Below are 27055 nucleotides of genomic sequence, written 5' to 3'. Positions count from 1 at the left end.
AGTGTTACTTCTTTCTATAAATATTTAACTTATGAACCATCAGAGTGGCTTTAACCTGTCCAGGCTATACTAGAAGCTAGTTACTAGACTGAACACAAACCAGCTGTTGGTGTTATGCTAACCTGCTTAAGGTAAGAGCTGCAAAGGCTCAAACCGCTGTGCATTAGTGTCATTATGGCTGGTGGAGCCATAAGGTGCTACCAGCGATTTGAACAAACTGTGCGGTTCTCCTCAACAGACCAGTGTTTTTATGATGAGCTCCTCCAGTCTGGGTGACAGACAGCACACAGTAGCCCCACTCATGTCATTCACACGGTCACGCCTCCCGTCGCTACCTTACAGCAGAGAGCATCCCAACGGCTTCCCTCACCTCTGTGTGGAAACTGTGCCGACACTCCAGCACACACAGCTCATCCCGAGTCATCTCTTCATGGCAGATGATACAAGGATCTTCCAAATTCAACTGTGTAGGCAAACGAAAAACTTTACTTTTAAGTCTCATCTTAAGATGTTCTTATTCTTTATTTCAATTGTATCACAGCAAAACCTTGCTCTACATAAGCCACTATGGATTAAATGCATTACTGTTTACTCAGTAAACCACACAAGTGCTGGGGTTCAGGTGCACTCGTAGTGGTGTATACACAGCTTAGTTTACCCGAAGATACAATCGTTAAAACATCAAAATGAAACATTTAAGGATAAACAGGGTTTCAGAGGTGTGGACAGCTCTTAGAATGGAAACTGAATTCCGGTGAGGGGGAAATATGGAGTGCCTGTGCAGGGACCCCCACCGCTTTGGACGTTCCCCATTTGGAGTTGTGGGTCCCCACGCTCTTCCAGACGTGCGAGGGAGGCGGGGTGCCGGAGGCGCGGGTGGCTGCGGGGGAGTCCGACCGCGGGGGCGGGGTCTGGCACACCTGAGCCCCGAAGGCCCCGGGGTCAGCCCTGTGGGCGGAGCTCATGTGCTCCTGAAAAGACAGGGATCACTTCATCCAGTTTCACTGACCCTGGATTCAAAAGCATAATCTGACTCGAGTACAATATGCACCAATGTATGGAACACATGACCTGAAACAGAACTGCATCCAATAAGAGGCCTGGCATAACCACTTAGCCTCTGCGACTCAAGCCTTAAAGGATATTTAGATTTAGACTTATTTATTTGCACTCATCATATAAAAATGACAAAATAGAACAAATACACTTACTTAAAACAGTACAAAGAGGGCTATTGTAAAAAGTGAGATGCTAAAATGAGAAACAATTTGTAGAGTATTGAGTGCAAGGATTACCCATTAAGCCAGCAATAGCTGGCTCATTTTCAATGGGGTCCGAGACTGGACTATTAAAATAACTAAATATGCAACAAATATACAAATCTTGATCTCTACATTTAAAAATATCTACAGTACAAAGACACGCACGTGTACGCACGCGCACACACACAGAGAATCAACAACAACAGTCAACAAGGATCACTGGGCAAGGAGAAAGCACTTTTCACGATATTTAAATACATTCAGAGAACTAGCTGTTTTGATTGAATCAGGAAGAGCATTCCAATCTCGGATTCCAGTAAAATAAAATGTGGTTGATGCCATGCCTTTAATCTTGGGAACAGCATAATTGAATAGACTATGCCTCGTGAAGTAACTATGAACAGAAGATAATCTAACAAAATTATTGGAGAGAGAAGGAGCATCTGTGCCTCGAGTGATTTTGAAAACATGATTTTGACTTAGGAATCTGACACGATCTTTAACTGACAGGTAACCTAGACTGGAAAGCTCCTCCCTACCAACGTGTGGGTGTGGATACTGCGTATCGCAACATTATTGCAATCAGTGTGATATGAAATCTGATTTCTTTTTTTTTGTTGCCATTTTTCTCCCATTTTCTCCCCAATTTATTTGTTATACCAATTCCCCGTGTGGACCAGCCACAGTCCTGGTCGATGCGCTATCCTCTGTCGGTCTGTGTAGACTAGCACATGCCTCCTCTGATACATGTGGAGTCACCAGCCGCTTCTTTTCACCTGACAGCGAGGAGTTTCACTGGGAGAGCGTCTCCCCCAGATCCCCTCCCTGCTGAACAGGCGTCCTGACAAACCAGTAGGAGTCGCTAATGCAGCGATCAGGACTCATACCCTCACCGGCTTCCCAACACTGCCAATTGTGTTTGTAGGAATGTCTGACCAAGCCGGAAGTACAGCTGCCCGGGATTGAACCCGGGTCTCTGCGGTGGTAGGCCAGTGCTTATACCTCTACACTACCCAGACCCTGAAATCTGATTTCTTACTCGGGCGCTGTCCTGATGGTCCAAGATGACCTGAGCCACTCTGTTGATAACTTCTTCATAGGACAGAGAGTTCAGATATCCTCCATTGGCGCAGCGCACCTCTTGGATAAATTTTGTCAGAGTAGGTCTGAAACATTCAGGTTTAAACAAAAAACAATACATGACATATTTGCAGATGGTACCTTTTAAATTGAACTATGCTGTGCTTTAAAAAAAAAAAAAAAAAGTCTGGATGAACAAAAGAGTGCATGCAGGGCCTGAAATTCACATCCGCCTGCCAGATGCAGGCAGTAGCTCATTTAGGCAGACTAACTTGCCAATCAAACACAAGAGTTCCAAACCTTTTGTTGCCATTTTTAAACAAAGTAAGATGTAGGTCAAGTTGCCCTGTGGTATCATTATTCAAACTTGTGCATGTTGATTAAACGCAGGCCTGCAGGTGCGGTCCATGTCATACCTGCTGTAGTGAGGGAACATGCAGCTGAGTCGGTCGATGATCTTCTCGAACACGTTGCTGTGCGGCTGGGCGGCTCGGGGGCCTTTGAACGGCGGGGGGGGCGCGGCCGGTCTGACCGCCGCCGCCGCGCCGTGGGCCTGCGGTGCCGGGGGGGAGACCTGCGCCCCTCGGTCCGGCTGCTGGCCGGGCTTCCCCAGGGAGGCCTCTGGCAGGACGGGGGGCGCTGGCGAGGGCCCCCTCAGCTGGTGCCTCGCGGGTGGAAAGTGCTGGTGGGCGAGGCCCGCTGGGTAGACCACCTGCACCACGGAGGGGTCGCTGATGATCGGCGCCATCGGCATGGCCTAAACACAGTTACAGAAAAGAAACAATTGCTGGGGGGGCGGGGACAGGATCTAATGCTTCCGAAATCACCTGCATGGCCCTGAAAACTCCCCCATTTCTGACCGGACGCCTGCACTGGCTACCCCATCTCTATGCTGGGGCACACTGCTAGGCAAGGGGGGTCCCTGTGGGAGTGTCCTGCATGTCTATGTGCTCTGAAGAAGATGTAGAGGCGAACGGGGAGTACTGGGGGAGGGGGGCGAATAGCTGGCAGGGGGGAGGGCGAATAACGGGCAGGGGAACACGTGGCCAGCTGTCCTGGGTTCGAACGGAGGCCCAGCTTCACTGCTGAGCACATCAGAAGAAAGGGGGTTGTGAAAAAAAACACTCCGTCTGTGCAATAACACGGCCAAAACGATCCTCAGTCGCCTCAGGAATACTAACTGCTCGCGCTTCCGAGTCGCGGCCCATTTTGATCCATTAAAGAGACCAATTCAGCGCTCGTTAAAACCTCAAGGTGCAGCCAGAGATCCCGAGAGTGCTTTTAATGCAGGCAGACAGGAGCACTCAAAGCAAAGGGAACCATATCAACTTCCTGATAATGTTAGAGGAAATGGGTGATTCACTTGACGGGAATGGCCAACAATGTGAAAGCTTACCGGCAGGGCTGGAGGAGGGGAGGCACTGGGAACGGTCACCCGTGGAAGAGCACACAGCCTGGACCCCTTCTTCAGCAGCTCCATCTGCTCCTTGTACTGGGCCTTAATCACAAGACATTTTATTTTTTTGGGGGGTAGACTACAATGGAGTCACCAACATGATCCGCAAAATCTATCGCAAAAACTGGACACACAGGGTTTATTACACGAGTCCTAACTCTTTACTGGTGGCGACTGCCATAGGACCTGCCTGTCTCACTACAGCCCAAAACTTTTTCCCCATAATTAAGAATTACCGCACAGCAACTTAAGTGCGTGCTTTTTATGGCCCAATACAAGCCACAAATTACTATATGATGAAGCAACACGTGTTGCTACAACTGGTAGCATGTGAGCACTTGTGTACCGTTCGAAGCAGCTCACAGGCAGCAGAACCCCTCGCCCAATTAAAGCAACCCATACACCCGTCAAAGTCAGTCAGTGCCATCGGCGGCGCCCACCTCGGCCTGGAGGACTTTTTCTTTGGCGTCCCGGACAAAAGCCTGCCAGTTCTCAGCGGCAGACTGAAATCCAGACGAGGGGAAACTGTGGAAGGACACACGGCAAGGTAAGCATCACCCAGAAAAACCCAAACCAATCACAAACGACCACGGAGCGGCAAGCACGCTTCCCAACCACACAAAAAAGCGGAACGGCCGTGGGTGCTCCGCATCGCAGCGCAAACTGACCCTGAGGGATGATTGTCTTTGGCTAACATACCCATCAGCATAACTGATTTCCCCTGAAACTGATCCATTTGCGATTGAAAACCTGCATGTGTACTGTGACTTAAACTGCTCATGCGCATTTCACATCATGTTCCAATGACGTCCAAACTGCAAAGATATAAATATGGACTGGTTTTTAATGAATCAAACAGAATTGAAAATGGCAATGCCAGAGATTGGTCTGTACAAATCTTCCTTAGGACTGGCATGATGCTTTCTCTTCCTGATGTGGAATATAAGGAAATAAATTTGTTGCATTAGAAGTGCTGAAGTGCTGTACCTACCTGGCCACCATGTCCTGTATCTTTGCCAGGATGACCTCCCCGTCCGACACACATTTGTTCAGGCCTCGCAGTCCCCTCTGACGCCGGTTCTCCAGGATGGATATCTGAGAACATGGGATTGGCGAGTGAGCCAATGTGGGAAATGGAGAAGCGGAGTCTGTGTGTGTGTGTGTGTTAGATTGTGTGTGTGTGTGTGTGTGCGTGTGTGCGTGTGTGCGTGCGCATGTAAGTGTGTGCGTATAAGTGCGTGATTGTGTGTGCGCGCATGAGTATGTGAGTGAGTGTGTGTATGTGTGTCTGTGTGAGTGAGTGTGCATGCAAGTGTAAGTGTGTGCGTATAAGTGCGTGATTGTGTGTGTGTGTGTGTGCGCGCATGAGTATGTGCGTGAGTGTATGTGTGTGAGTGTGCAAGTGTGTCTGTGTGAGTGAGTGAGTGAGTGTGCATGTGTGTGTGTGTGTGTGTGTGTGTGTGTGTGTGTGTGCGCCTCACCTCAGCGGCCTGTGATCTCCGGACAGCCTCAGCACGCAGGTCCCTGTACCTCTTTATCTCGCTCTCCAGGCTCATCTTCTCATCAGCCCACTGGTTGCTGTGGAGTTCACACGAGATTGTCTTTCCTGTGGCCCTGAGAGTGGCCTTGGATTCTCAAAGCACAACTGCATCACCCATTGAGAGGGAATCGCACAGAGCTCGTAAACACACATTCCCACACACCACAGGTGCGGGAGAAAGAAAAATAAAAACATTCCCATATATAGCTGTACAGCTGTTGCAGCACATTGTTGCAAACATCCAGATACTTGCCTTCTCTCCAAGAAGTCACTGAGACGCTTCTCATACTCCTTTTTCTTCTCCCTGACACTCCTGGAAATGCTGGTGGGAAAAAGTATCATCAATGACACAGCTTCTGCAGTTACTGCAGGTACCCAAATCAAGCTGAGGATTCTGATCACATTTTGCTACAACAGTGCAGCAAGCTACACTACACCAGTTGCCATTTCCAGTCTGTTCTCAGAAGAACAAGAGATTAAAATGCCACTTGTGCATGGCAGTTTGAGCAGTTACGTGTCTTACAAGCAAGTTATTACAATAAGTAATATACAATAAGCAGCCAACATGCACCTACACCAGCCTGCCTCCAAGACCTGCACCGCCTCAAACTGCCACACAGTGAGTGTTCCATTCCTATCCCTATTATAACAGTAATAGAACACTCACGTCTCATGAGATTCAGACAACTCCTTCATTTCTGATTTCAAGGCCTTTAGAGTTTCTTGGTTTTCCTTTTTTTCCTGTTGATCTTTCTTCACCTCGTCCTCCAACTTCTGCTGGAACAGCTCCAGTTCTTTATTAGTGATCTGGATGGACACACACACACAAACAAACACACACACACAATCAGCACAGAGGCAGACAAGCTCCTAGCACAACCTCCTACACTGCCCACATTCCAAATTCCAAGGCTCCTTGAAACAGGGACTGCTTGTACACTACCTCTGTGTTGACACGAATTGACTCCAGCTCAGCTTCAAGGGCAGAAATCTCTTCTTTCCTTCTTTGCTCTTCTTCCTTATAATCTTCCATCATTTGTTGTATTTGTTTTTCAAACTCCACATTATCCTTTTCTTTTTTAATCATGTCCCCCTAGTGTACAAAAACAAGGAAACGTCTGGTGAGGCATTTCTTAATCAAGTTTTTCATTGACTACACAAAATTAATAAGTAGCCTACAGTACCAAAGGCTCTGGCATTCAATACTCACTTTATTTGTTTCGAATGGTTTATAAGGTTCGGTGTTAACAGCAACGTCATCTCTGTGATCAGGACGTGCCTACAGGAAGCAGAGGAAAAAGACATGGGGTTACAGAAGGCTTTTCTTCTCGAGACATTTAAAACCACCAACAACAAAAACCCATACCTGGGTATCAACCATCTTATCTGCAGTCACCCTGGCGTGCAGGCCAAACCCCGGCGGTGGCAGGGATTCAGTGACACTGCTAAACGGAGCAGCATCCTCCATTTCAATAGCGGACTCGGCCCCATCGTTTTCAGATGAGAAAATGTCCAAGTACTGCTCTGGGAAAACTGTTCCTTCACCACTGTATGGCTCACTCGAATCAGGAGCAAAGTCCACGATTGGAGCGCCAAATATTGAAGGGTCGAGACACGTGGAATACAAGTCCGGAAAACAGGCTGGAAACACAGGGTCGGGTGCAAGGCCGAAATGGTCTTGCTGGGTTTCGTCCATTGTCACATCCATACCGAGCGGTATTGTACATTCAAAAGCAGCGCTGGCGTCACCGTTACCCTGGACGGGATTCTGAGAGAGAGGCTGAAACTCTTTGGCAGAGGGGTTGAGGGAGGTTCTCCTGGTGGGGGAGGCATCCCCCGAGCAGATGAAGAGGTGGTCGAAGTGTTCCGTCACGTCCTGCAGTGAGACAGCGGGCTTCACGAGCCCGATCAGGCCTCCGGTCATCACGAAGCGCTCCAGGAGGAAGGGCTGCAGTCCCCCGGCCTCCTGGATCTTCAGCTGGGCCTCGGCGGGGAAGTTCTCCAGCTCTCCCACCAGCAGCTGGTCGTGGGCCTCCATGGGCCCATGCGCCTCCAGGATCTGCTCAAAGTAGCTGCGGGCGCACAGGGATGGGACAGTCAGGCCTCCACACAGACCAATCAAAAACCCAGCCCTGATAACCAGGTTACTGCCATCCAGAAATTAACACATGCTTACTCATATAAACTCTCTTTTATCGAATCTGGATTGTTGTCCAAAATTCTCCTGTGAAGGCTGCCAGGAACAATGTTGCTGTATCGCCCTTCGAATTCGGCGACCTGATTTCGAAGGCGTTCGGGAACAATAAAGGGACCACTGATGTCAAACAGGTTTCTGTCAAGGGAAACACAGCAAGTTCAGAACCGTTTCCGCCATCTTACAGCATTAAAATCACACAAACAACATGGGGAAAAAGGCTGATCGATGACTTACAGTGAATCTTCATCTGATAACACATCATCTTCCTCTCTTAAAGCCCCACCCCTCGTTCCCAGGACAATAACAGACTGCTAGGCAAAGTGGGGGAAAAAACAAATAAATAAAATAAAATAAAAACTTTAAAAAACTTAAAATAAAACATTACATTACATTACATTTTTCTGAGAGCCAATTTCCAAATTTTACTGTCAGAATATTTATTTTCTCTCACTTCGGAATGCCAATGGCATTCCCAGGCCTATCACAGCATCGCACAACATCAGTTCAGGCCTATCACAGCATCGCACAACATCAGTTCAGGCCTATCACAGCATCGCACACCATCGATTCAGGCCTATCACAGCATCGCACACCATCAGTTCAGGCCTATCACAGCATCGCACACCATCAGATTCAAGGACATAAACACAAATACACCATCACTTTCAGCCTTATAACATACATCGAGCAACATCCATTTCTGTCAGAATATCATTTTCATCTCACACCATGCATTCCAGGCCTATCACAGCATTGCACAACATCAGTTCAGGCCTATCACAGCATCGCACAACATCGGTTCAGGCCTATCACAGCATCGCACAACATCAGTTCAGGCCTATCACAGCATCGCACAACATCAGTTCAGGCCTATCACAGCATCGCACACCATCGATTCAGGCCTATCACAGCATCGCACACCATCAGTTCAGGCCTATCACAGCATCGCACACCATCAGTTCAGGCCTATCACAGCATCGCACAACATCAGTTCAGGCCTATCACAGCATCGCACAACATCAGTTCAGGTCAGCACAAACAAGCGCATGCTCTCCAGCTTTTCTACCCACTGAGCTGCGCAGTCATCGCATCTGTGGGGTTCACGTCATGCGCAGTTGGCTGAGACTGCAGGCATCCAGTTGAGCAGTCACCACCCTTGCACGATAGGACAGCGGTAACAGCCAACCGAGGCCCTCCCTGCCTGGGCAATGCCAATTATAACCTGCAGGGCTAGCAGCCACAGTGCATGACCAATCAGGAGACTAAGGCCCAGTGCTTCAGCAGAATGGAGCACGCTGGTAGCCTGACAGACATGTTACAGACATTATATAGGTTTACATGATCGTGTCTTTCTTACCTTTGGCTCTTTTTGTTTCTTTTTTCGACTTTTGTTTTTACTCCTAACAGCAGAATTCTGGAAAAAAAATTATTTAAAATAATTATATAAATAAACATTTTTCCTTTCTGGAATTTTCTATACCAATTTGTATTGTCACAGTGAAACTTCTAATAAGTAATGCTTTTCAGGGTTACATCTGTGATATGCAATGCCTTCCAGGTTTCAAACTTGTGATAAGTAATGGCTTTCAGGGTTCAGCTTGTGATAAGTACCACTTTTCAGGGTTAATGTTGTATGTCAAAAGTTAATAGAAGATTAAAACCCAAGGTTATTTTTTTCATGCTCAAGTAACAAGACTAAATCGATTCCAAAACCAGTACAGAAGTGGGCAATAAGTGGGTACTTACAATCTGATTTTCATGCTCAGTCTTCTTAATCACTAAACAAATACCATCTGGGGAGGGAAATAAAACACATTATTAAAGTATTTTTTAAAAATAATTTTAAAGGAAAGTGACTTTGGGTATGTGATTACGAGTGTAAGGAAGTCATTCTTAACTGGCCCAAATGACAAAAGGACAAAAAAACCAACACCACCACGTACCCATTATCTCAAAATACTCATTCAAAGCGTGCTGAAAAGATGGGTAAAGCTCTCGATGCTCCTCCAGGGTCCAGATGAAAAGGCGCATCTCGCGAGGAGGGGCCTGTTTTAAGTAATCCGTTACAGTGATGCCCTCGCTGAAGATCTCCGGCACGGTCCCAAACTTCTCGATGAAGGCGTCCTGCATGGGCCCGAAGGCCAGCAGCGGGGCCAGGTCCAGCTCTTCCAGGTGGTTAGCGTAGCGCTCGATAAACGTCTCGGCCGCTCGCAGACCTGCCAGGAACACATGGAAGCCCAAGAGCCCCAATTAGCTATGCTTTATAAATAATGCCTATTATTATTATTTCCTTTTTTTGTTTTTGTTTTAAAGGAGAACAGTATTTTCACAAGGGGGGGGGGGGGAAGCAGAAAGGGTTAGAGTTAGAAATTGGCTAATAGTACAAAGAAGCCCGTGTGAGGAATTTATGTATGAGTTGAGTTGGCTGCTCTACAAACTGCACCAGTAATCCCGTCCTAGAAATATTACAGTTGGCAGTACCCCTATGTAGGCATGCAAATTCCCAGAAAATACTTCAAATATTCATGTTCAAGTACTAACAGTACTGCTATACTCCTTTATATACAGTACAGTAATAATACACATACATATTGTACATATCCTGACTTTCATTTATGAATGTACACACATATAATCATTATTTTATTCCACTGCATTTTCTGTGTTCTTTCAGTGGTTTCATGGCATGGCTTACTCCCTCTCTCCGCCCCCCCCCCCCTTTCTGTTCCTCTTCAAAGTCCTCTGCATAACAACTGTTGTTTATACCTCTCCCTGTATTCTACCGAATTTGAGAGAGACAATGTAAAGTGCAAAGCTCGGGAGATAATGCTGCTGCGGGCCAACTAACGATATGAGGAACCTGGCACTGTTAGAATACTGCAATTATATGAATGAACCGATGATGTTGTGCATATCTTCCCAGTAATGATAGATCTAGAAAAATCTTAACCAACAATAATTTTGATTGTTGTTGCCCCTCACCAGTAACTGCTTAAATTTAAAATATTGAATGTATATTCAAGGTATGCAAGAGGCACCTCACTCAAAGTATGAAATGAACCTAAAGTAGTGAAGAATGAAACCTCATAATTCATCATTGACCTGATGGTTGTGAAGCAAAGCAAGGTTCCCCTTAGACCTCCCTCAGCGTTTATATCAATAGAAGAGTATGACGCAAGCGTGCCCCACGGATTAGAAACAAAAGCGCACCTGCACTGTCCTGTCTATGAGCCCAGCTGTGCAGTTTTGGGCTGATGTCCAGGGAGCTCAGATACTGTACGAAAATTCTTGCCCACACTCGGTTTTTCTGCTCCAGCAGCAAGTCCGCCAAGTCTCCCATACTTCCCGGCTCCTTCAGACACTGCACAGAATCTGCTTTTCCCTTCTGCCGTTCCCTCCAAGGATGGATGCATTTCATGAAATCAGAAATATCATGGGTATCCTCTTTAAGAAGTTCCTTGTTCTCAAATATTTGATGCAGAACTCGGTCCCCATAAATCAGCCAGGATTGGGAAGCTGAAAAGGTAAGGGGGAGGTAAATAAATGAATCCGAAATCAAATGTAAATATCAGATTTAAAAAAATACATTAAAAAAAACATTTTTTTTGTTTATGTTAAATGCTAGTGCTTGTCATCATTTTCAAAGCAACCACCAATTCATATGGTAGGTGCCACTGAATGAGCATCACAAATCAGAGGGAGAAAAAAAGAACAATCCTACCTTCATGTTTATGATCCTTTTACAACTATTTATCCACCATCTTTAAATCACCCTCCCCCACCCCTCCAGATTTAGAATGCCCAACCTTCAAGCTGTGAAATTAGTTACTACTGGCAAAATACCATAAGTGAAACCCTTCCCCTCCCCCTGGTCCGCACTAAAGCCAAGCAGCACTATGGGTCATCCAGCCAGGTGCCACTCACACAGAACCAGATCAAGACCAAGATGTATACTGCCACACTAAGAATGAGTGTCTCTTCTGGATATGCCACCCAAGAGAATTTCACATTCCCAAAAAAGAATTACTCAAAGCATTCCTACCATTTTCTTGAAGTTCTACTCCTGACGTGGAACTCTTTTCCAAGGCTACCAATTCAGATTTCTCTTGCCTTGTTTGAGATTTCATTTGCCTGTGTTGTTTTCTTCTTATCTTTCGATCTTCCTTAGATTTCAACTTCTTGAGACTAAAGTTGGAGGGGAAAAGAAAAAAAGAAAAAAGAAACTAACTTTGTGCACTTTACTCATCGGATCAACACGATCCACGCCATATTTCGTGAATTTGTGAAACTAAATTTTGTTGAAGGCAATTAGTTGGCATCACTGTAGAAGAAGAAACAAGACCAGGTCAAAACCTAGTAGGCTATATGGCTGGACCGGCCGACCAATGGTGTAACTTCATCACAGACACTCGCGTTAGCAGAGCTTGCCCCGCTGTTGCGGTCCAGGTAAGAAAAAAAGTTCAGCGCAAATACTTCCAATATAATAAATAGTCTACATAAATAAATTGATCAGCCGTCCAATCTATACACTCGAGTAAAGCAGATCGAGGAATTCTTGCCAACTTAATTCGTAAACTCGTATATTGTGGACTAACTTCGGGTTAACGTGCACAGCTAAATCATGACTAATACAAAGCAAACAGCGATGCTTGTAACTATTAGGTTAATGTCTGCTAAATTAAACTGGGCTAATCTCAACAGTAAATTAGACCTCTTGCCCTCTTAACGATAGCGTCAGACAACGAACTACACCACCTAGCCAACTAGTTAGATTGACACTTTAGAAAACACAAAATTCGAGTTCGAAATATTTCGCAAAAATTAAACGTTACTTTGGGACCTATACTAACGTTAAGTTTATGTAACCCTGGCTTCACACCCATCAGTAGCAGTCGGAGCAGAGTTTGTTAGCAAGCCACGAAAATGAATCAGTCACAAGGGGAAAACAGATAAATAAACGTTAGCGGGACAAAAAGTCTGTAAATTACCCACCCTTTTACCTGAAATCTAACGATGTGTGATCTCGATAAAGGCTAACGTTAGCGATAACATGTTTGTCGTTAAATTCGGTTTGCTGGCTAACTTGCCGTTTATTTCTCACAAAAAAAAGAAATGCTGTTTATGGGGGTAGTACCAAACGACTTACGTTGAGCTTCTTTCATGCGTTTCTCGATTCAATTTAAACTACTAGTTTATTCCTCCCGTCATAATCAGTTTAAATGGTAGCTAAAACGAAACCAGGTTAAAACCTAGTATATGGCTGGACCGAACCGGCCGACGTCACGTACATGCGCGGTGTGACTTAATCACTCAGTCAGTCAGTCAGTCACAGACATTCACGTTTGTAGGGCTGGCCCCCCTGTTGTGGTCCAACCAAAAATGCCGGAGGAAACATTTCTTACCTTGTACATATCTGTTTGACTCTGGGCTTCGCAGTTACTGTGTTTTTTTTAATAGAAGACTCAAACTGGATGGCAAAAAAGGGGAGAGAAGTTATTTTCAATCCTAAAGATGTGTGACAAACATATATGTGATTATAAAAAGTAAACCTCACCTCACACTTGATCAGTCCAGTTGAACCAAAGATTACTATATGGCAAATTTTACCACCGCAATCTGGAGTAAAACACATTTCTTGTAGAAAATCCTGAGCATTAACAAAGAAACAAAGGAAGATCCATTAGGATCAGATATCATCAAAAATAGCATCAAATATAAGTTTAAATATTTTCTGCCAAACATGATTTCCACTTCCAGCGTTGTGGGTCAGGAGAGTACCTACCTTATCATTCTTATCACTAAACACAGCTGCTTTCATTTTCTTCCAGCAGCTGATGTGAAACTCCACATTACATCTTTGACAACAAATCATTCTGATGAATCCCTGAAAAAGATCAGTGACAACACATCAGCTAACCCATTCACTTTAGTGATGGGAGTATGGGGTACTCATACTGCCCAGAAAATTTCCCCAATAAAAGGTTTGCATTTGGATTTTGAGCCATAACAGTGTCATAAGTTCAGAGTATTGGACACAGTAGAAATCTTACACAAGTGGAATAATACATTTGTGAAATGACACAGTTGTGCACAACTCTATGCATTAACTTTGTTATAAAGTACTGAATATTTTGTATTCACACATTTTGAATGGGTTCTCCGCAATTCAAGAAAAAACAAAGAATCATTCACAGATACCTTAAAATCTGGGTCTGTGAAGTAGATTTGAGTTTTTGAATGTCCCTGGCAATTTTCATGGTGGCAAACGGCATCTGGCTTGGGTGGAAACTTGCACATCTCTACAAATTTCTCCAGAAGATCCTTGAGGGAAAAAAATAAATAAAAATAACCATGAGAAAAATGAACCAGCATCCCCAGAATCAGGTTCAGGATACAACAATCTTCATAGGAGCGGATGGGGGAGTGCATTTTTAAATCAACCTCAGAGAAAGACACTTATTTTACTGTAAGTACAATGTACAGTGGAATGCAAAAAATGCAGTTTATAATAGAATCAAAGTTCCATGTCATTAATTCGTAGTTTATACCTTAAAATATTCAGTCCGAGTTTCTTCAACAATAACTGTTGTTGTGGGCCATGTCAATTTCCCTGGTGTGATTTGAAGGTTAATCATCTTAAGAGAATTAGCGAACTCTTCGAGGGCTGCTGAAAACCTGGTGAAGCAGAAATTAAAGCAATAAGAACCATGCCGTGAAATCCATTTAGTGTCAGTTCATAATTTTGTCTTCTAAAAACCAGGATGGCCATACCTGTTCTCCTTTAGGCACACCTTGCCAATTCCAAAGAAAACCAAACACTGAAAGCTCCTGTCAGCTATTTCCTGAATCTTGTCAAATTCCTCCTTAGCCTGAATCAGTTCCTGGGCAGGAATACAGTACAATGATGAATTCAGAAACGGGTCTTCAGTTTCAGACACTCAAATACTTTTACACAACCTTGTTCCACATATTGCACAGTTTAAAGATATGAATTATCATGCTCCTTCAAAATTACAAGTTTTTCAAGCTCTACTCCAAATACTAAAGTGAATTTACCTCAGGTTGCCCGGTTTCCAAAAGAGCAATGGCATGTCCATATTTCAGAACAACAACATCAAGTTCAGAGATGCCCAGCTCCTAAGAAATAGCAATAAAATCTTTTCAGCAAAGTAACAAATTGAATGAATGACAAGTACTTACAAGTCAAAAGTTATAAAGTCAGCTAATGTTGGAATAAAAACATGGGAAGTTCTTCCATGTTTTGTAACGATGTTTAACGTCATCAACCAATCTGCAAGTTGTTTCAAAAAAACGAGCTAGTCGTTATTGTGGCTTGTTCGAAGTGAAGTTAGGTTGCCGTTTCAGATCCATTCCGCAAAGCTTATTATTTTAATTATGTAATAACAAAATACTGTAGAATACTACCTCCGGTTTCTCGATTTTTGCTCGTTCTACAGTAAATTCGGTAAACTCATGTCGGTCTGCACCTGACGCTTTAGCTACGCCACAGCGGGTTGGTTAAACTAGGAACCGCGTTTTACGTAGTCCAAAAAAGAAAAAGAAAAGAAAAGGGAAATTGCGAGAAATGTGTGTATAGTCAACAGAAGACGCAAATCCTAAAAAAAGCAAGTATTAACTGCATATCTTAGTTTCACTCTTCATTTCGACGAGTCTACTTAACGCTTAGAACTCAAACTATCCTTACTAGAAAAGAAAAGAAATGAACAAAAAAGTAGTCAAACTTGTTCGCAGTGAAGTGGTACTAATTCTGTAATCTCTCTTGCTGTGTGTGTCCGTGCGCGTGTTCTTTATTAAAAAACTGAAAGCTACATGCCAGTATGCCAGAGATCTTAAGTGCAACATGTAACATGCCAACAAAACAGATCAAATTCAACAGCCTACAGCAGCCATGTTTCTGTGCAGAAACTTGTCATCGAGTGTTATACAGGAGTGTTGAAAGAACAGATCAATGAGAAAAGCACGTCAGCATGATAACAAGACCAGGTTAAAACCTAGTACATGGCTGGACCTAACATACGTGATCCGGCCGACCAATGGTGTAACTTCATCACTCAGTCAGTCAGTCAGTCAGTCAGTCACAGACATTTGCGTTTGTAGGGATGGCCCCGCTGTTGCGGTCCAGCCAAAAATCGCATAGAGAAGATGTCTATGATTGTCTATGATGCTGGCAGAAAATTCAATACAATTAAGTTGGAGGAGATGCATACATTTAACAAGCTTAACTATTCTTTAGATCTCTTAAGCACCCAATATGAAGGATATACAATTGAACAGAAAATAAGTTCCATGTCACCAGCATAAGTTAGTATCAATATGTGGAAGTATACTTCTCCTATATGCTTTTAATGTTCATATATCCTTTTAAATTTCTTCTTATTAAAGATTGTATTGATCAAGAATATAGTTAAATGTATGTGATTATGTGAAGGTTGATGAAGAATAGCAGGTGTTCTGCGTTGTGTCTAAGAATTTGTAAATAAGGAAAGACTGTGGCCACTTTGTGCACTGATGCATACGATCTAGAGAATGTTTGGACCCCAAATGCAGGAGAAAAAATTATAAACATTTACTTATTGGAATTCTGTAAATAACTTATGTTGGGGACCAGTCTCATGCAGAAGACCTTTGAGTTGCAAAAGAAGAGAAAGGACACACCGACACAGAAATAACTGTTTTGTTATATCTAGTTACTGTATAGATTATATTCTATCAAAAAGAATAAATGAAAATCAAATTAATGACAGCAACAGTAATCATATAGACATATTCTGTTGGTATGTTTATATATGAGTTAAATATTTTATTTGGATCACAGTATGTATTAAATGCATTTAAAGTGCATGTACTTTGAAACCGGAAGATTAATCAATTGTTAATCGTGAGAGCAAATACTTGTTATTCAAGTCATGCGCACACATACCTTTGAAAGTATGTGGTAGAATATCTGTCATTTAGTGAAATTAGAAATTATATACTAGTTATTGTTAAACTAGCTGATGAAACATAAGTGTAACCTAGGCTGGGATTGGTTGTTTTAGAGGGAAAATACGTCATGGTAGGAGGAGATCTGATCGTACAAAAAGGATGTAGAATGTAATTCGGGGAGCTCTCTGTGTGTCTTTATGATACTGGAAACCTCCCGTAGGCCTACGTACAATAAAAGTTTATTAAAAGAAATTATAGTTTCTAGTCTATCTTCTTACATTGCCGATTCACCCCCAAACCTAAGAGGTGATTTTCCTCCACAAATACCATATTGTACGTTAGAACAACTACAGTTGTTATTCTGGGGAGTTATTCTGGCAACAATTATAGGGCACTCAATTACCACTGGTTCTCTGCTCTCCAATTTCACCCCTGATTTACTGGTACCACAGTAGCAGAGGTCGAGTAAATGTGGGCTAAATTCATTCATAACAGTTACACAAGCAGAAAGAGGAAAATGTACCTTTGGCGTAGTGGAATCAAGCAGGCAAAGCGCTTGAGAGAAGGCCTGTTCAGCATTGCGACAGCGCTGGTCATACAGGGCGGTATGGGCATCCTCTACAGCACATTTCAGCTTGGTCTTCAGATCACCACCATCTGTGCTGACCACCATCTGAAATGCCATAAACCAATATTAAAAATAATAATACAGTCAATTAAATGAAGGTTAATGCATTCCAACAAAACCTTTCATTCTCATTTAATTTTTATTCTGAGGCTTGGTTTTCATTCTGAAAATCATTTAGTTTTTTTTCTGGCAAGTGTCAATCTATCCAATTTCTGGGTTCACATTCCAAATTTGCTGGCTTAAAAGATATACCTGTGCAAAATATGCAATGAGTTTTTTGGAAACTTAATTAGGGGAAAGAACATTTTGTAGTTTTTCAGAACTGTTATTATTATTCTAATGAATAAATAGAAGTAAAATAAGCCAACATACAGTAAATACAAGGAGAAAACATTATTTTACCATAAATAAACCATCATGTTCCATAAAATACAATTTTTCTGTAAGTATTTGCTAACAAAGCATACTGAAATGAAGAAAAATAGTAATAATAGTGTCTGAATGACTGCAAACTAGTGAGGAAGGAAAACATTTCCTTCCTCCTGAGTTACACAGAAATGAAACTGATGCTGTAGTTTTTGTTTTGTTTTCTGGGGAGAAAGGTAAACATTTACTGTAATTAGTCCGTATATGTACTTAAAAGCTCTCTAAGCATAACAGTGATCAATTAAGTGATACACTTAACAAATAAGGACATTTTTTCCAGTAGTTTTGAGAAAAAAGTGCAACATAAACAGCAAATGAAGTGAATACTTTCCAGATTATTCCCTACTTTTTAATAAGTTATTTGATTTGTTTCAAGCAGACAGGTTTTGCACTACGATACATTTTTAAAAAGTCAACAAAAAAGCCCAACCTTTGGCGGCGGTGGATGCTTAGCCGTCGGCCTAGATTTTTCAGGCGTGCTCGCCTCCGTTTTGCGGGTCTTCTTCACCGGCATTTCACTACAAGTGCAAAAACAAGCCCTTAAAACCTCTCTGTTCGGGTTTCAATACTCTTGTATAATAAAATGCAGGTCTAAAGGGAAGGCCTTGGAGAACACTTCCTTAACAGAATTATTTTGCACATTCTATTTTTAAATACAACCAATTGTTACAGTATTAATACTGGTCCAAACATTCTGCAAAACACTTGTTGAAACAAACAAAAAAAATCTTATCTAGTATCAAAACTGAACAAGATTCCCACAAAACCAAGCTGTTTTGATTCACGCAGAATGACCCTACACGTAATGCAGTGCCGAAGTATATGCAGTTTACTGGAACAGTAGAACACTTCAGTAAGTACTGACTCAGACTGGTTGGTGGTTACTGCCACAGCATGCATGTTTTCTATTAGTAAATATCTGGAGGCAGGTTGAAAACTGAATAAAATCAAAATGAAAAGCTCTATACTGATGTTATCAGCAATACATATAAATAACCACCAAGCTTGCTGCACCAGTTACTGTTTCTGCAATTATTTACAGACACTCAAAACACACACACACACACACACAGTGCCTCAGTTTGTTCATCATCATTTAAAATGGACAACTCACACAAAGGAGATGAAATCAAATCACAAGCCTGGAATCAAATCACAAGCCCTTTACCGTTTTCTCTTCCTCTTCTTAGATTCCGCTTGTTACTTACTCTTCCTTCCTGACGTCAAACCACAAAATATAAACTATCCTCTTTGATTTAGTTTTTCAAAATTGCGAAGAGTTAATAATTTCTCTGGAACAAAAATGAAATCGCCTATGTTTTAATTTTAAAAATATCCATAAATGAAAAACACCACAAGAGAAAAACAAATATAGCCGTCTCAAAAGATTAAGAAGTACACATTTGCAAACAACTGGCTAGACACTGGACATTCTCTGATTTCATGCTAACTTTTTTTAAACTTTCCAAAGAAAACTCATACAGCATATCATGAGTCACCTATTTAACTTGCAGCTAAAAAGTATGTAAGCCAGTATTCCTCTCTACCATAATTTGTTTGCTAAGTAGAAGCCATTACAAAATGAAAACAAACATTATTATATATATTACTCCAATTACTCCAGAGCACGGCAAGTTTGAAGATCACAGAAAATCAATGTCAGGAAACACTGCCCAACTTCAAGGTCCATGTAACATTAATGTAAAGAATACACAAGCTCCCTTTTTCATAGACACGGTAAGTTTCTTTTTCTTCTCTTGTGTAAAGATACTCAGGGGGTGTGTACAGCTGAGGAACTGCTAGTGTAATGACGTTCCATTCCACCTCGGTAACTTCCTGGGTGAGGTTTTAAATCAGGCAAAAAAAAAAACAAAAACAATCAGAAAACCTAAGGTCTAGAAGGATATGCATAATAAGAAAACAAGTTACCTGTTTATTTCTTTGACCTCTTCAGAATTTCCCTCTGTCTGTATTCCTCCTTCAACTGAGACTGTGTGATAGACAATAAATGTCAGCTTTAGAATAAACACAGAAAGAGCGTCTGGTTACGTACAGCGTGTGATGTCAAGATTTCCAAAGAGTACTCTTTGAGGCTTTAGAAAGCACCTCTGCTTTGCAGCATGTAAATACACCTGACATGTGATTCATTGTCAAATCACGTGCATAGCCACACCCTACCTACTAGTCAAATAGTCTGGGATCCTTTTGCAAGGTTGAAAAGCAGTGTGATGACATATAGACAGCTTGAGAACAAGTTCTGCCAGTAACAATCCTGGAAAATCACACTCGCGCACACCATAATACTGAACACCACTCAAGAGCAAAGCATCCACCTGCAATTTTATTTAAAAACCCTAGTAGGAATTATAATGTTCATTATGAAGCAATAGATATTTGATAATAACAATGACCTGTAATGGTCTCAAGAACAAAAAACATTTTTTAGCTACACAGCTTTTGTACAAAGCCGTTCACAGAAGCTGGGTTGATTTTATTGTCAGCAGCCACACACTTATCTTCTGTGTATTTATATTGTCAATCATTAGCTTTAAATAAATCTTGTTCTCCAACAAGCACATTGGATCAGTCTGGAACATGAAAACTCACCGTTCCCCTGCTTTAGCTGAAGTGTTCCAGTTCTACAGTTTCAGTTTCAATTATACATTTAACCGCAAAGCACAAACATGAAAAACAAACCTCACCTGGACAACTTCCAGAGCCACTCCTATCTTCTGGTTCCTGATTGGGGGGAAGGGAAACATTTGAATGGGCGTACTTAGCATCAGATAATATTTCTACATGAAAACAATTGCAGTGGTGCGGTAGAAGGAAATATGTACATGTACATACACAACACATATTCATGAAGTCCCATCTTACCTTCCTTTCTGGGGCAGAGCTGTCCCTAGAATGCACTGTCCTGCTAGTGGGGTCTGTAGTGAGTGGACTCTCCGCACCCGTTCTGGGAACAGAATCCACCCTAAAGAAAACATTGATGTGTCAATGACATATTCTTCTGTAGAATCTTACCTTACTTTCAGAAATAAACACTATTTCTTTATTTAAACAGACCCATGTTATAAGAGCAGAGTATCCATACCTTTTACTCAAGTCTTTCTTTGCACCACTTTTTTTCCGCCTTGCAGCACCTATGAAAAACACTTGATGAGACCAAACTTGTGAAAAAGCAAAAACCTTTTTTTAAACCACAAAACTGCACCATGAAGCGCTTTTCCACTGTAGGGCCGAACGGTTACCAGGGCCGCTCTGTGCCGTTCCACGCTGCTCAGGACTCGTGGGAACGGTTACCGTTTCTGTTTCCATCTGTCGGGCTGCTAAAACCAGGACAAGGAAGTATCTAAGAAAAACTAGTGACGACAGCAAGTGATGCTGTCGTCACTAGTTGGATCAGCGACGAGGTGGATCAGCGGCAGCGTCCCGTTGTGTATGTAATAAATATGCGCCAGTTGTTGCCGTCGCTCCCCATTCCGTTTTGTTTTTGTTATGTTATGTTTCGTTGACTGACGATATGGACGAGGATTCTGTGTATTTTGGTCTGTTTTTGGTTTTTCTTTTTAGCGTATCCTCTACTGACCATCACTGTTGCATGCATCACAAAAACTATTACACTACTAACTAACGCTTACATTACAGTGTGAAATATCCACATTATATAATACCACTAACCTATTTAAAGACACTCAATTGCAAAAATAACGTGTATAACCGAAATATTTTGAGCAGTAATACTTACATAGCAATGATGAAATTTTATTTGTGTTCAGTAGATGGAGACAGAGACAGTAAACCAACGATACAGTTCAATCCGCTTCTGTTTTGCTCCAGAAAACGATGTCAGATAGGTCTATCAGAAAATATATGGCTTAGCTATGCCCAGAAGTCCTCAATAATAATAGTATTTTCCAAGAAATTACGAAAAATCGTTAACATTTCGTTAGGTGCAGTGTCTTTTACTGCTACCACAGAGTGAATGCGTAAGTGAATGCGATAAGAAAATTTTCGCTGTTATGCTGACCTATAAAACGCTATTCCAAAATTAGACATGTTATACATTGTTAGAAAGCTTATACTCTCACCTACTGAATAAATGAATTGTCAAACAAGCCAGACTGTACTAAAAAGGGCGACAATGCTGTAAACAACACGTGTGGTATTACGCACAGATATTTTGGAAGGTACCCAGGCATCACAAATGTGCGTATATTTCACAAACGGATTGTCCAAGACAATATATGACCACTCAGTCACAAAAGGGACATCTCTACACGTAAAACCAATGGTAAGGTTATGTATTTATTCAATATTCAGTCCCAGATATTGACTGTAGAATGACATGCTATCATTTTTTAAAACTTTGTCTCGTTTATTTCGTTATTCAGTGAGCAGCATTTTCACTGCTGTATTGGAATATCTTAGGGCTATTGTCGGGTTTATCTTGTTGCTATGACAGAATACGACTATTGAGTGGCATTTTTATTTATATTAGCTTCTGTACCGACCTAGCTTACGGAAGCGGATGTGAAGAGACCGTATGCGGAGTCACAAAACTGAAACCAATCAGTGAATACCTACGCCATTAATCCCACTCAAACGGTTCTTCTGCACTGAGCACGGTTGTCTAACCGTGCCAAAAATATTGTGCTGGGCACAGTTTGTGAGCGTTCCGCGCCAAACTGTTTCCAGGTGGAAACACCATTGGAACCGTTCCTCTCAGTGCTCAGAACCGTTCGGCCCTACGGTGGAAAAGGGGCTATGGCCAGAAGGGAAAAATAAATCAGGCAGAATGATTAGATACTCCAGCCGCTGTGAAAGAATGCATTTATGTCCGCCATACTTTCGTATTCTTACACTTTATTCAGACGGGGGAAAGCACAGATTGTTGCGACAGAGACGGAATAAAAATACAGAAGTGTCACAGCCAGCCACACAGGAGGATCCATACATGGGTTTGAATACAGGACTTAGAAAAAAAATACTGGCAGTTTGTAACTAGATGTGGCAACACCTACTCCTCCCTTTATAATCATAAGGACATCATATGACGGCAGCTCATCTCTGTCCGCCATTTGGTATGCAGACAGACTGCTGGTGTCGCCAGTTTGTGATCTCATCAAAAGCCCGATGCAGGCGTTCCACGGAGGGGTAGGGCAGGGCACTGCATACCTCTGCTCTCTTCAATGTCCTTCAGGAACCGGTCCCTCTGCTGCTGCAGGACCCGGATGCCTTCCGAGTCACCGCAGCACAGCCCCTGGGCTCTCTCGTTGGCCTCCAGGGCCGGCCTGTGCTCGCCCAGAGCGAAGAGGGCATCGCAGAAGTGATAGTGACCCTGGAGGACAGGAGCGCAGTCACAAAGGCAATGCTGAACACCAAACCCCCCTTCCAGCCAGCAGTATTTGCTGAGCACACACAGGTGAAGATGTTTACCTTTGCCCAGTCCGGTTTTATTATTGTGGCACGTTTTCCATCACCGATGGCTTTCCTAAAAAAGTAAAGAGAGAAATCTTCTTTCAGATCTCATTCATACCACCAAATATCCAGGACTCACAGATTGTTGAAGAATAATTCAATCAAGGTTGAGAAGCTTTAATACATGATATCATGGAGTGAAATACAGCATCTGTGGTTCTGTGTAGTTCTCTGAAAATCGGCGTTTTACTCAGCAAGTTTCATACCTTCTTGACAGACAAAGAAGTTTTTGCAAAGAGATGAGGAACAAAAATGAATCTTTCTCTAAGGGAACTAATTAAAAATGGGAGGTTACGTATCTGGCAACGTGCCCGGACTATGTGTTGGGCTGCCCGGAAAATACGAAAAGGCACTAAACATAAAGATATACACTGATATAAACCATCTTTGTAATTTCCCACTAAAGAAAGGACAGTCTGTTAAATTAATCCACACAGATATAAAGAATGTTAATCATCAGAGAACAAAATATACAGATGCTTACGTGAGGCAATTTCAATAATTTAGATTTCTTTCTTTTTTTTTTTTTTAAGTACTTACTGGTATTTTTCACTGTTAATGAAGCAAAGAGCTCTATTTCCATAGAGAAGGTGGTTGTCTGGGCTGGGGGAAAGAACAACATGTAAAGTGCTCATGTAAAGCCAAATATAAAATTGAATACAACTTCAGACTAAACCAAACTTGCTATTTCTTCTAATGGAAGACGGTAAATGTAATGATTCAATTTAATAGAATATCACATGGTGCAGTAAAATATTGGAAAACATTTTAACCCCCTCCTAATTCAGTCAAATTCCCTTCTTTGATCAGTACCTCTACCCCGGCTGGACCAATATGGTAACCTTATCTACCTCCTAATCCAGTGAAATTCTCACCCTTTAGAAATGCAGTATGTGTGCAATGTGACATCCTCAACACTCTATCTCAGAGCAATTTCCTCTACAACTTGTTTCTTTAACCCCAGGTCTAACCCCCCCCCCCTGATCATTTGACCATTTGGTCCACTGTTTACTTCAAGGGACAGGGTAAAAGTATTAACATTCTCCCTCAGTTGTTGGTTTTTCTGTTGACGTGCACTTGGGGAACAGAACCACTAATTCATTTACTATATTAAATAACAGGTTTTACAACAAAGACATACCTGCATTTATTTTTCTACTTTAAAAAAGTATGGAGGAATAAACTGAGCTCTTTTACAGATTCCAGAATGATATATAACTCACTGGTATTGGATTGCTTTGGTGTAGTATTTTACAGCAGCGTTGAATTTTTTTCTCCGAAACAAATCATTTCCCTTAGTTTTCATTTCTTCACTTTTCTAAAAAAAAAAAAAAAAAAAAGAAGAAAAAAGAAAGAAAAAATATATAATACTGCCCTTCCAAATGAGAAATGCTCCATTTCGGGCAGTCCTTAGTGAGTGAGCAGATATTCAGCAATGCAAAATTGATTTCAGAGCAGAACTATAGGGTGAACATACTGTATCAACACATTTTTGTTAGTATGTGAGGACATATACAGTGCAACGGATGCATTTGTTACCTGAAAAACCCTGTAAAAACACCAGTTACAGGACACTCCAATATGTACCATTATAATTACACTATCCCAAGCAATGAAAGTGCACATTTTAGTGAGCACTACATCTTGTTACCAGTTACAAACAGGTTGACCTCAGGTGCTAGGCTAAATTGATCTCAGACTATCCAGCAACCAACATAGCAAGCTAGCTACTTCAACTGAGTCATGGACAGAGACTTCAGGAATACAAGAACTCTGTGGCCTCGTTACTGTTAGTTTCGGACTTGTTACAGTTAATTATTCAGCAGACAACAAACCATAAGAGTTAGAGAAATAGTTTCTTGCCTTAGACCACAGGCAGCAGGCAAAAGTAACATTAAAAAAAAGAGTAACATTCATTTTCTATCGGGGAAGGAAAATATAATCAATATGCTGCTTTTACAGTTTTCCCAAATTTTTAGCCAGGCTCCAGTTGTACCTTTAACCATTTCAGCAGTAATTTCAAGTAATTTAACAGCTTTTTTCACTTCTTTATAGGAAAGCACATTTTGAGAAATAACCAAAGAACATGACCTCAGCAGTCCAACAGTGTTATTTCAATGTGAGAAATGTCCATGTTAAGAGCACAGGTCAGACAGGAACAGAATCCTTACCTTTACACAACACTTGCAGTTTGCAGTGGTCAACCGGTTAATAGTGTCATCTTTATCGTATGCCATGGCATTTACATAATGGGCATCTGGGGGTTTAAAAATAACAGAAGAGCTGGATTCACATGTCCAACAGGCATGGCAGGGACATTTGCTGTGTCTAAATCAAGTATTAACTCCTTCCACAAAAACGTATGCAGATGCAAGAATGTTCACAGCTAAACTGCCAGTCCAGTCTATTAGATGATACACTTTTAAGTTTCACAGCTATTCTACGCAGCAGTCAGATATTCAGCCCTTGTCTTCATCAAGTCCTCTTTAACATATGATAAGAAACGACCAAAATCTAATAAGTTCATCCTTGAGTCCAAATGGAGATTTGTGCCACATTTGAAGAAATTCCCTCAAAGCGTTCCTGAGATATCGCGTTCACGAGAATCAGGACGGGACGGATGGACGGACGGACAGACAACCCGAAAATATAATGCTTCCGGCCACGGCTATGCCGTCGCAGAGGCATAAAAATAGGCTAATGGTTGTCTGCACCAACATTGAATTTAATTCTTTTATTTTTTATTATATTTCTGTTTAAATTAAGTATCGGTTTATGATATCATGATCATCTTTACATATCCTTCCTTAGTTCCTTCTGCTCCTCCCACTTTCAATTGCTTGTCTGAAGCAAAGTGTCATAAGACTTGGGAGTCTCCAACAGCAGAATTAATCTCCTTAGTCTCTAGCCTTCACATAAACAGAAAATATTACTCCTAATTAACCAAATAACCTGGATACAATCTACAAGATTTTTTCAGTATTCAAAAGGGACATACAAATGAACCCTTCCAAGGCTCCAGAGTGTGACCAAATGCGACCAAAAATCTGTCAAGTGCGACTAATCATTTTCATTGGTCGCACTGGTGTGCCTGACATTTAGCAGGTCTGTCTCTGTGTGTATGTGTGTGAAGTTATTTTTTTTCCCACCCGATGGATGAGAGTAGTCATACGTCACTTCCCTGTCGTCCAAATGACCACGCCTCCTTTTGGGTGAAAACGAGCGCTGTAAGTGCCAGTACTAGTGATGGGCAAAGCAGTTCTTTCCAGTGTACTGAATCATTAGAATCAGTTCATTAAAAAGATTCAATCAAAAGATTTGTTCAAAAGATTTGTTCGCTGAATCGTTCAGTGCCTGACCGGACCTCCGACTGCGTAGTCCCATTCACTGAACTGAAACACGGCCGAACGTTCAGTTCAGCTAGTGAACTGAGAACGATCGTTCGTGAAGGATAAACCAGTGAGCCAAGAATTTAGTTGGATAAAGATACCGTTTGCAAACTGAAAGCTGCTATAACAAAGTCCTAACCTATTATGTACAGCACGTACATTTTTGCTACACCTAATTATCAAATTAAATATTTGGTACTACTTCCTACTTCGAGACTTCAAGACATGTGGGAGAGCGAGTGGGGCGGGCTTGAGTGACTCAGCGACTGTCTATCACTTAGGGCTCACGTTCACTGTGTACGTTCTGTGAATGAATCACTGAACATGCACCGTTCAGTGTATCCCTGCGAACGAATCACGATCGCGCTCAACTGAACTGACTGAGAAATGAACAGATCATTTCAAAAAGTGATTCAGTTCAGTTCGTTCACCCAAAAGATACGTTCTTTTGAATTAATTGTTCGCGAATGACAACACTAGCCGGTGCCAAATTGGGAAAAAAACTAGTGGCACCATGCCTAAAAGCTGCTGCGTCGTATTTTGTACATCAAACAATAAAAAAAAACCCGTTTAAGATTTTCTTTACTTCCCCAAAGAGTGAAGGACAGTAAAAGAAGCGATCTGCGGCTTCAGGCCATCCGCAC

At 42.0% G+C, this 27055-nt stretch overlaps 1 protein-coding gene across 4 annotated transcripts in view; it reads right to left on the bottom strand.

The window, feature by feature from the left end:
- Positions 1 to 27055, bottom strand: part of ttc3 (tetratricopeptide repeat domain 3) — a 34544-nt gene that overhangs the window by 995 nt on the left and 6494 nt on the right. For 3 of the 4 annotated variants that reach the window (XM_064351215.1, XM_064351216.1, XM_064351213.1), the window contains exons 8-45: positions 25194 to 25279; positions 24246 to 24340; positions 23563 to 23625; positions 22981 to 23035; positions 22720 to 22882; positions 20636 to 20684; positions 20416 to 20515; positions 20238 to 20274; positions 19465 to 19525; positions 17966 to 18053; positions 17005 to 17154; positions 14592 to 14672; positions 14307 to 14416; positions 14084 to 14210; positions 13734 to 13856; positions 13318 to 13419; positions 13090 to 13182; positions 12938 to 13002; positions 11578 to 11720; positions 10746 to 11051; positions 9479 to 9751; positions 9282 to 9328; positions 8893 to 8949; positions 7770 to 7846; positions 7515 to 7670; positions 6705 to 7410; positions 6549 to 6617; positions 6282 to 6431; positions 6006 to 6145; positions 5592 to 5660; positions 5280 to 5376; positions 4790 to 4893; positions 4239 to 4323; positions 3739 to 3840; positions 2759 to 3099; positions 2302 to 2428; positions 795 to 971; positions 371 to 463 (exon numbers count right to left, since the gene is read on the bottom strand). In XM_064351215.1, the coding sequence (XP_064207285.1) occupies positions 371 to 463; positions 795 to 971; positions 2302 to 2428; positions 2759 to 3099; positions 3739 to 3840; positions 4239 to 4323; positions 4790 to 4893; positions 5280 to 5376; positions 5592 to 5660; positions 6006 to 6145; positions 6282 to 6431; positions 6549 to 6617; positions 6705 to 7410; positions 7515 to 7670; positions 7770 to 7846; positions 8893 to 8949; positions 9282 to 9328; positions 9479 to 9751; positions 10746 to 11051; positions 11578 to 11720; positions 12938 to 13002; positions 13090 to 13182; positions 13318 to 13419; positions 13734 to 13856; positions 14084 to 14210; positions 14307 to 14416; positions 14592 to 14672; positions 17005 to 17154; positions 17966 to 18053; positions 19465 to 19525; positions 20238 to 20274; positions 20416 to 20515; positions 20636 to 20684; positions 22720 to 22882; positions 22981 to 23035; positions 23563 to 23625; positions 24246 to 24340; positions 25194 to 25279 (4967 nt within the window). The remainder of the gene's footprint in view (positions 1 to 370; positions 464 to 794; positions 972 to 2301; positions 2429 to 2758; positions 3100 to 3738; positions 3841 to 4238; positions 4324 to 4789; positions 4894 to 5279; positions 5377 to 5591; positions 5661 to 6005; positions 6146 to 6281; positions 6432 to 6548; positions 6618 to 6704; positions 7411 to 7514; positions 7671 to 7769; positions 7847 to 8892; positions 8950 to 9281; positions 9329 to 9478; positions 9752 to 10745; positions 11052 to 11577; positions 11721 to 12937; positions 13003 to 13089; positions 13183 to 13317; positions 13420 to 13733; positions 13857 to 14083; positions 14211 to 14306; positions 14417 to 14591; positions 14673 to 17004; positions 17155 to 17965; positions 18054 to 19464; positions 19526 to 20237; positions 20275 to 20415; positions 20516 to 20635; positions 20685 to 22719; positions 22883 to 22980; positions 23036 to 23562; positions 23626 to 24245; positions 24341 to 25193; positions 25280 to 27055) is intronic. The other variant, XM_064351214.1, reaches the window with a different exon arrangement.

The sequence above is a fragment of the Anguilla rostrata genome, chromosome 9 (assembly GCF_018555375.3).
Source record: "Anguilla rostrata isolate EN2019 chromosome 9, ASM1855537v3, whole genome shotgun sequence".
Classification (NCBI taxonomy): domain Eukaryota; kingdom Metazoa; phylum Chordata; class Actinopteri; order Anguilliformes; family Anguillidae; genus Anguilla; species Anguilla rostrata.
The sequence above is the reverse complement of the archived record's forward strand: the minus strand, read 5'-3'. Positions and strand labels throughout refer to the sequence as shown.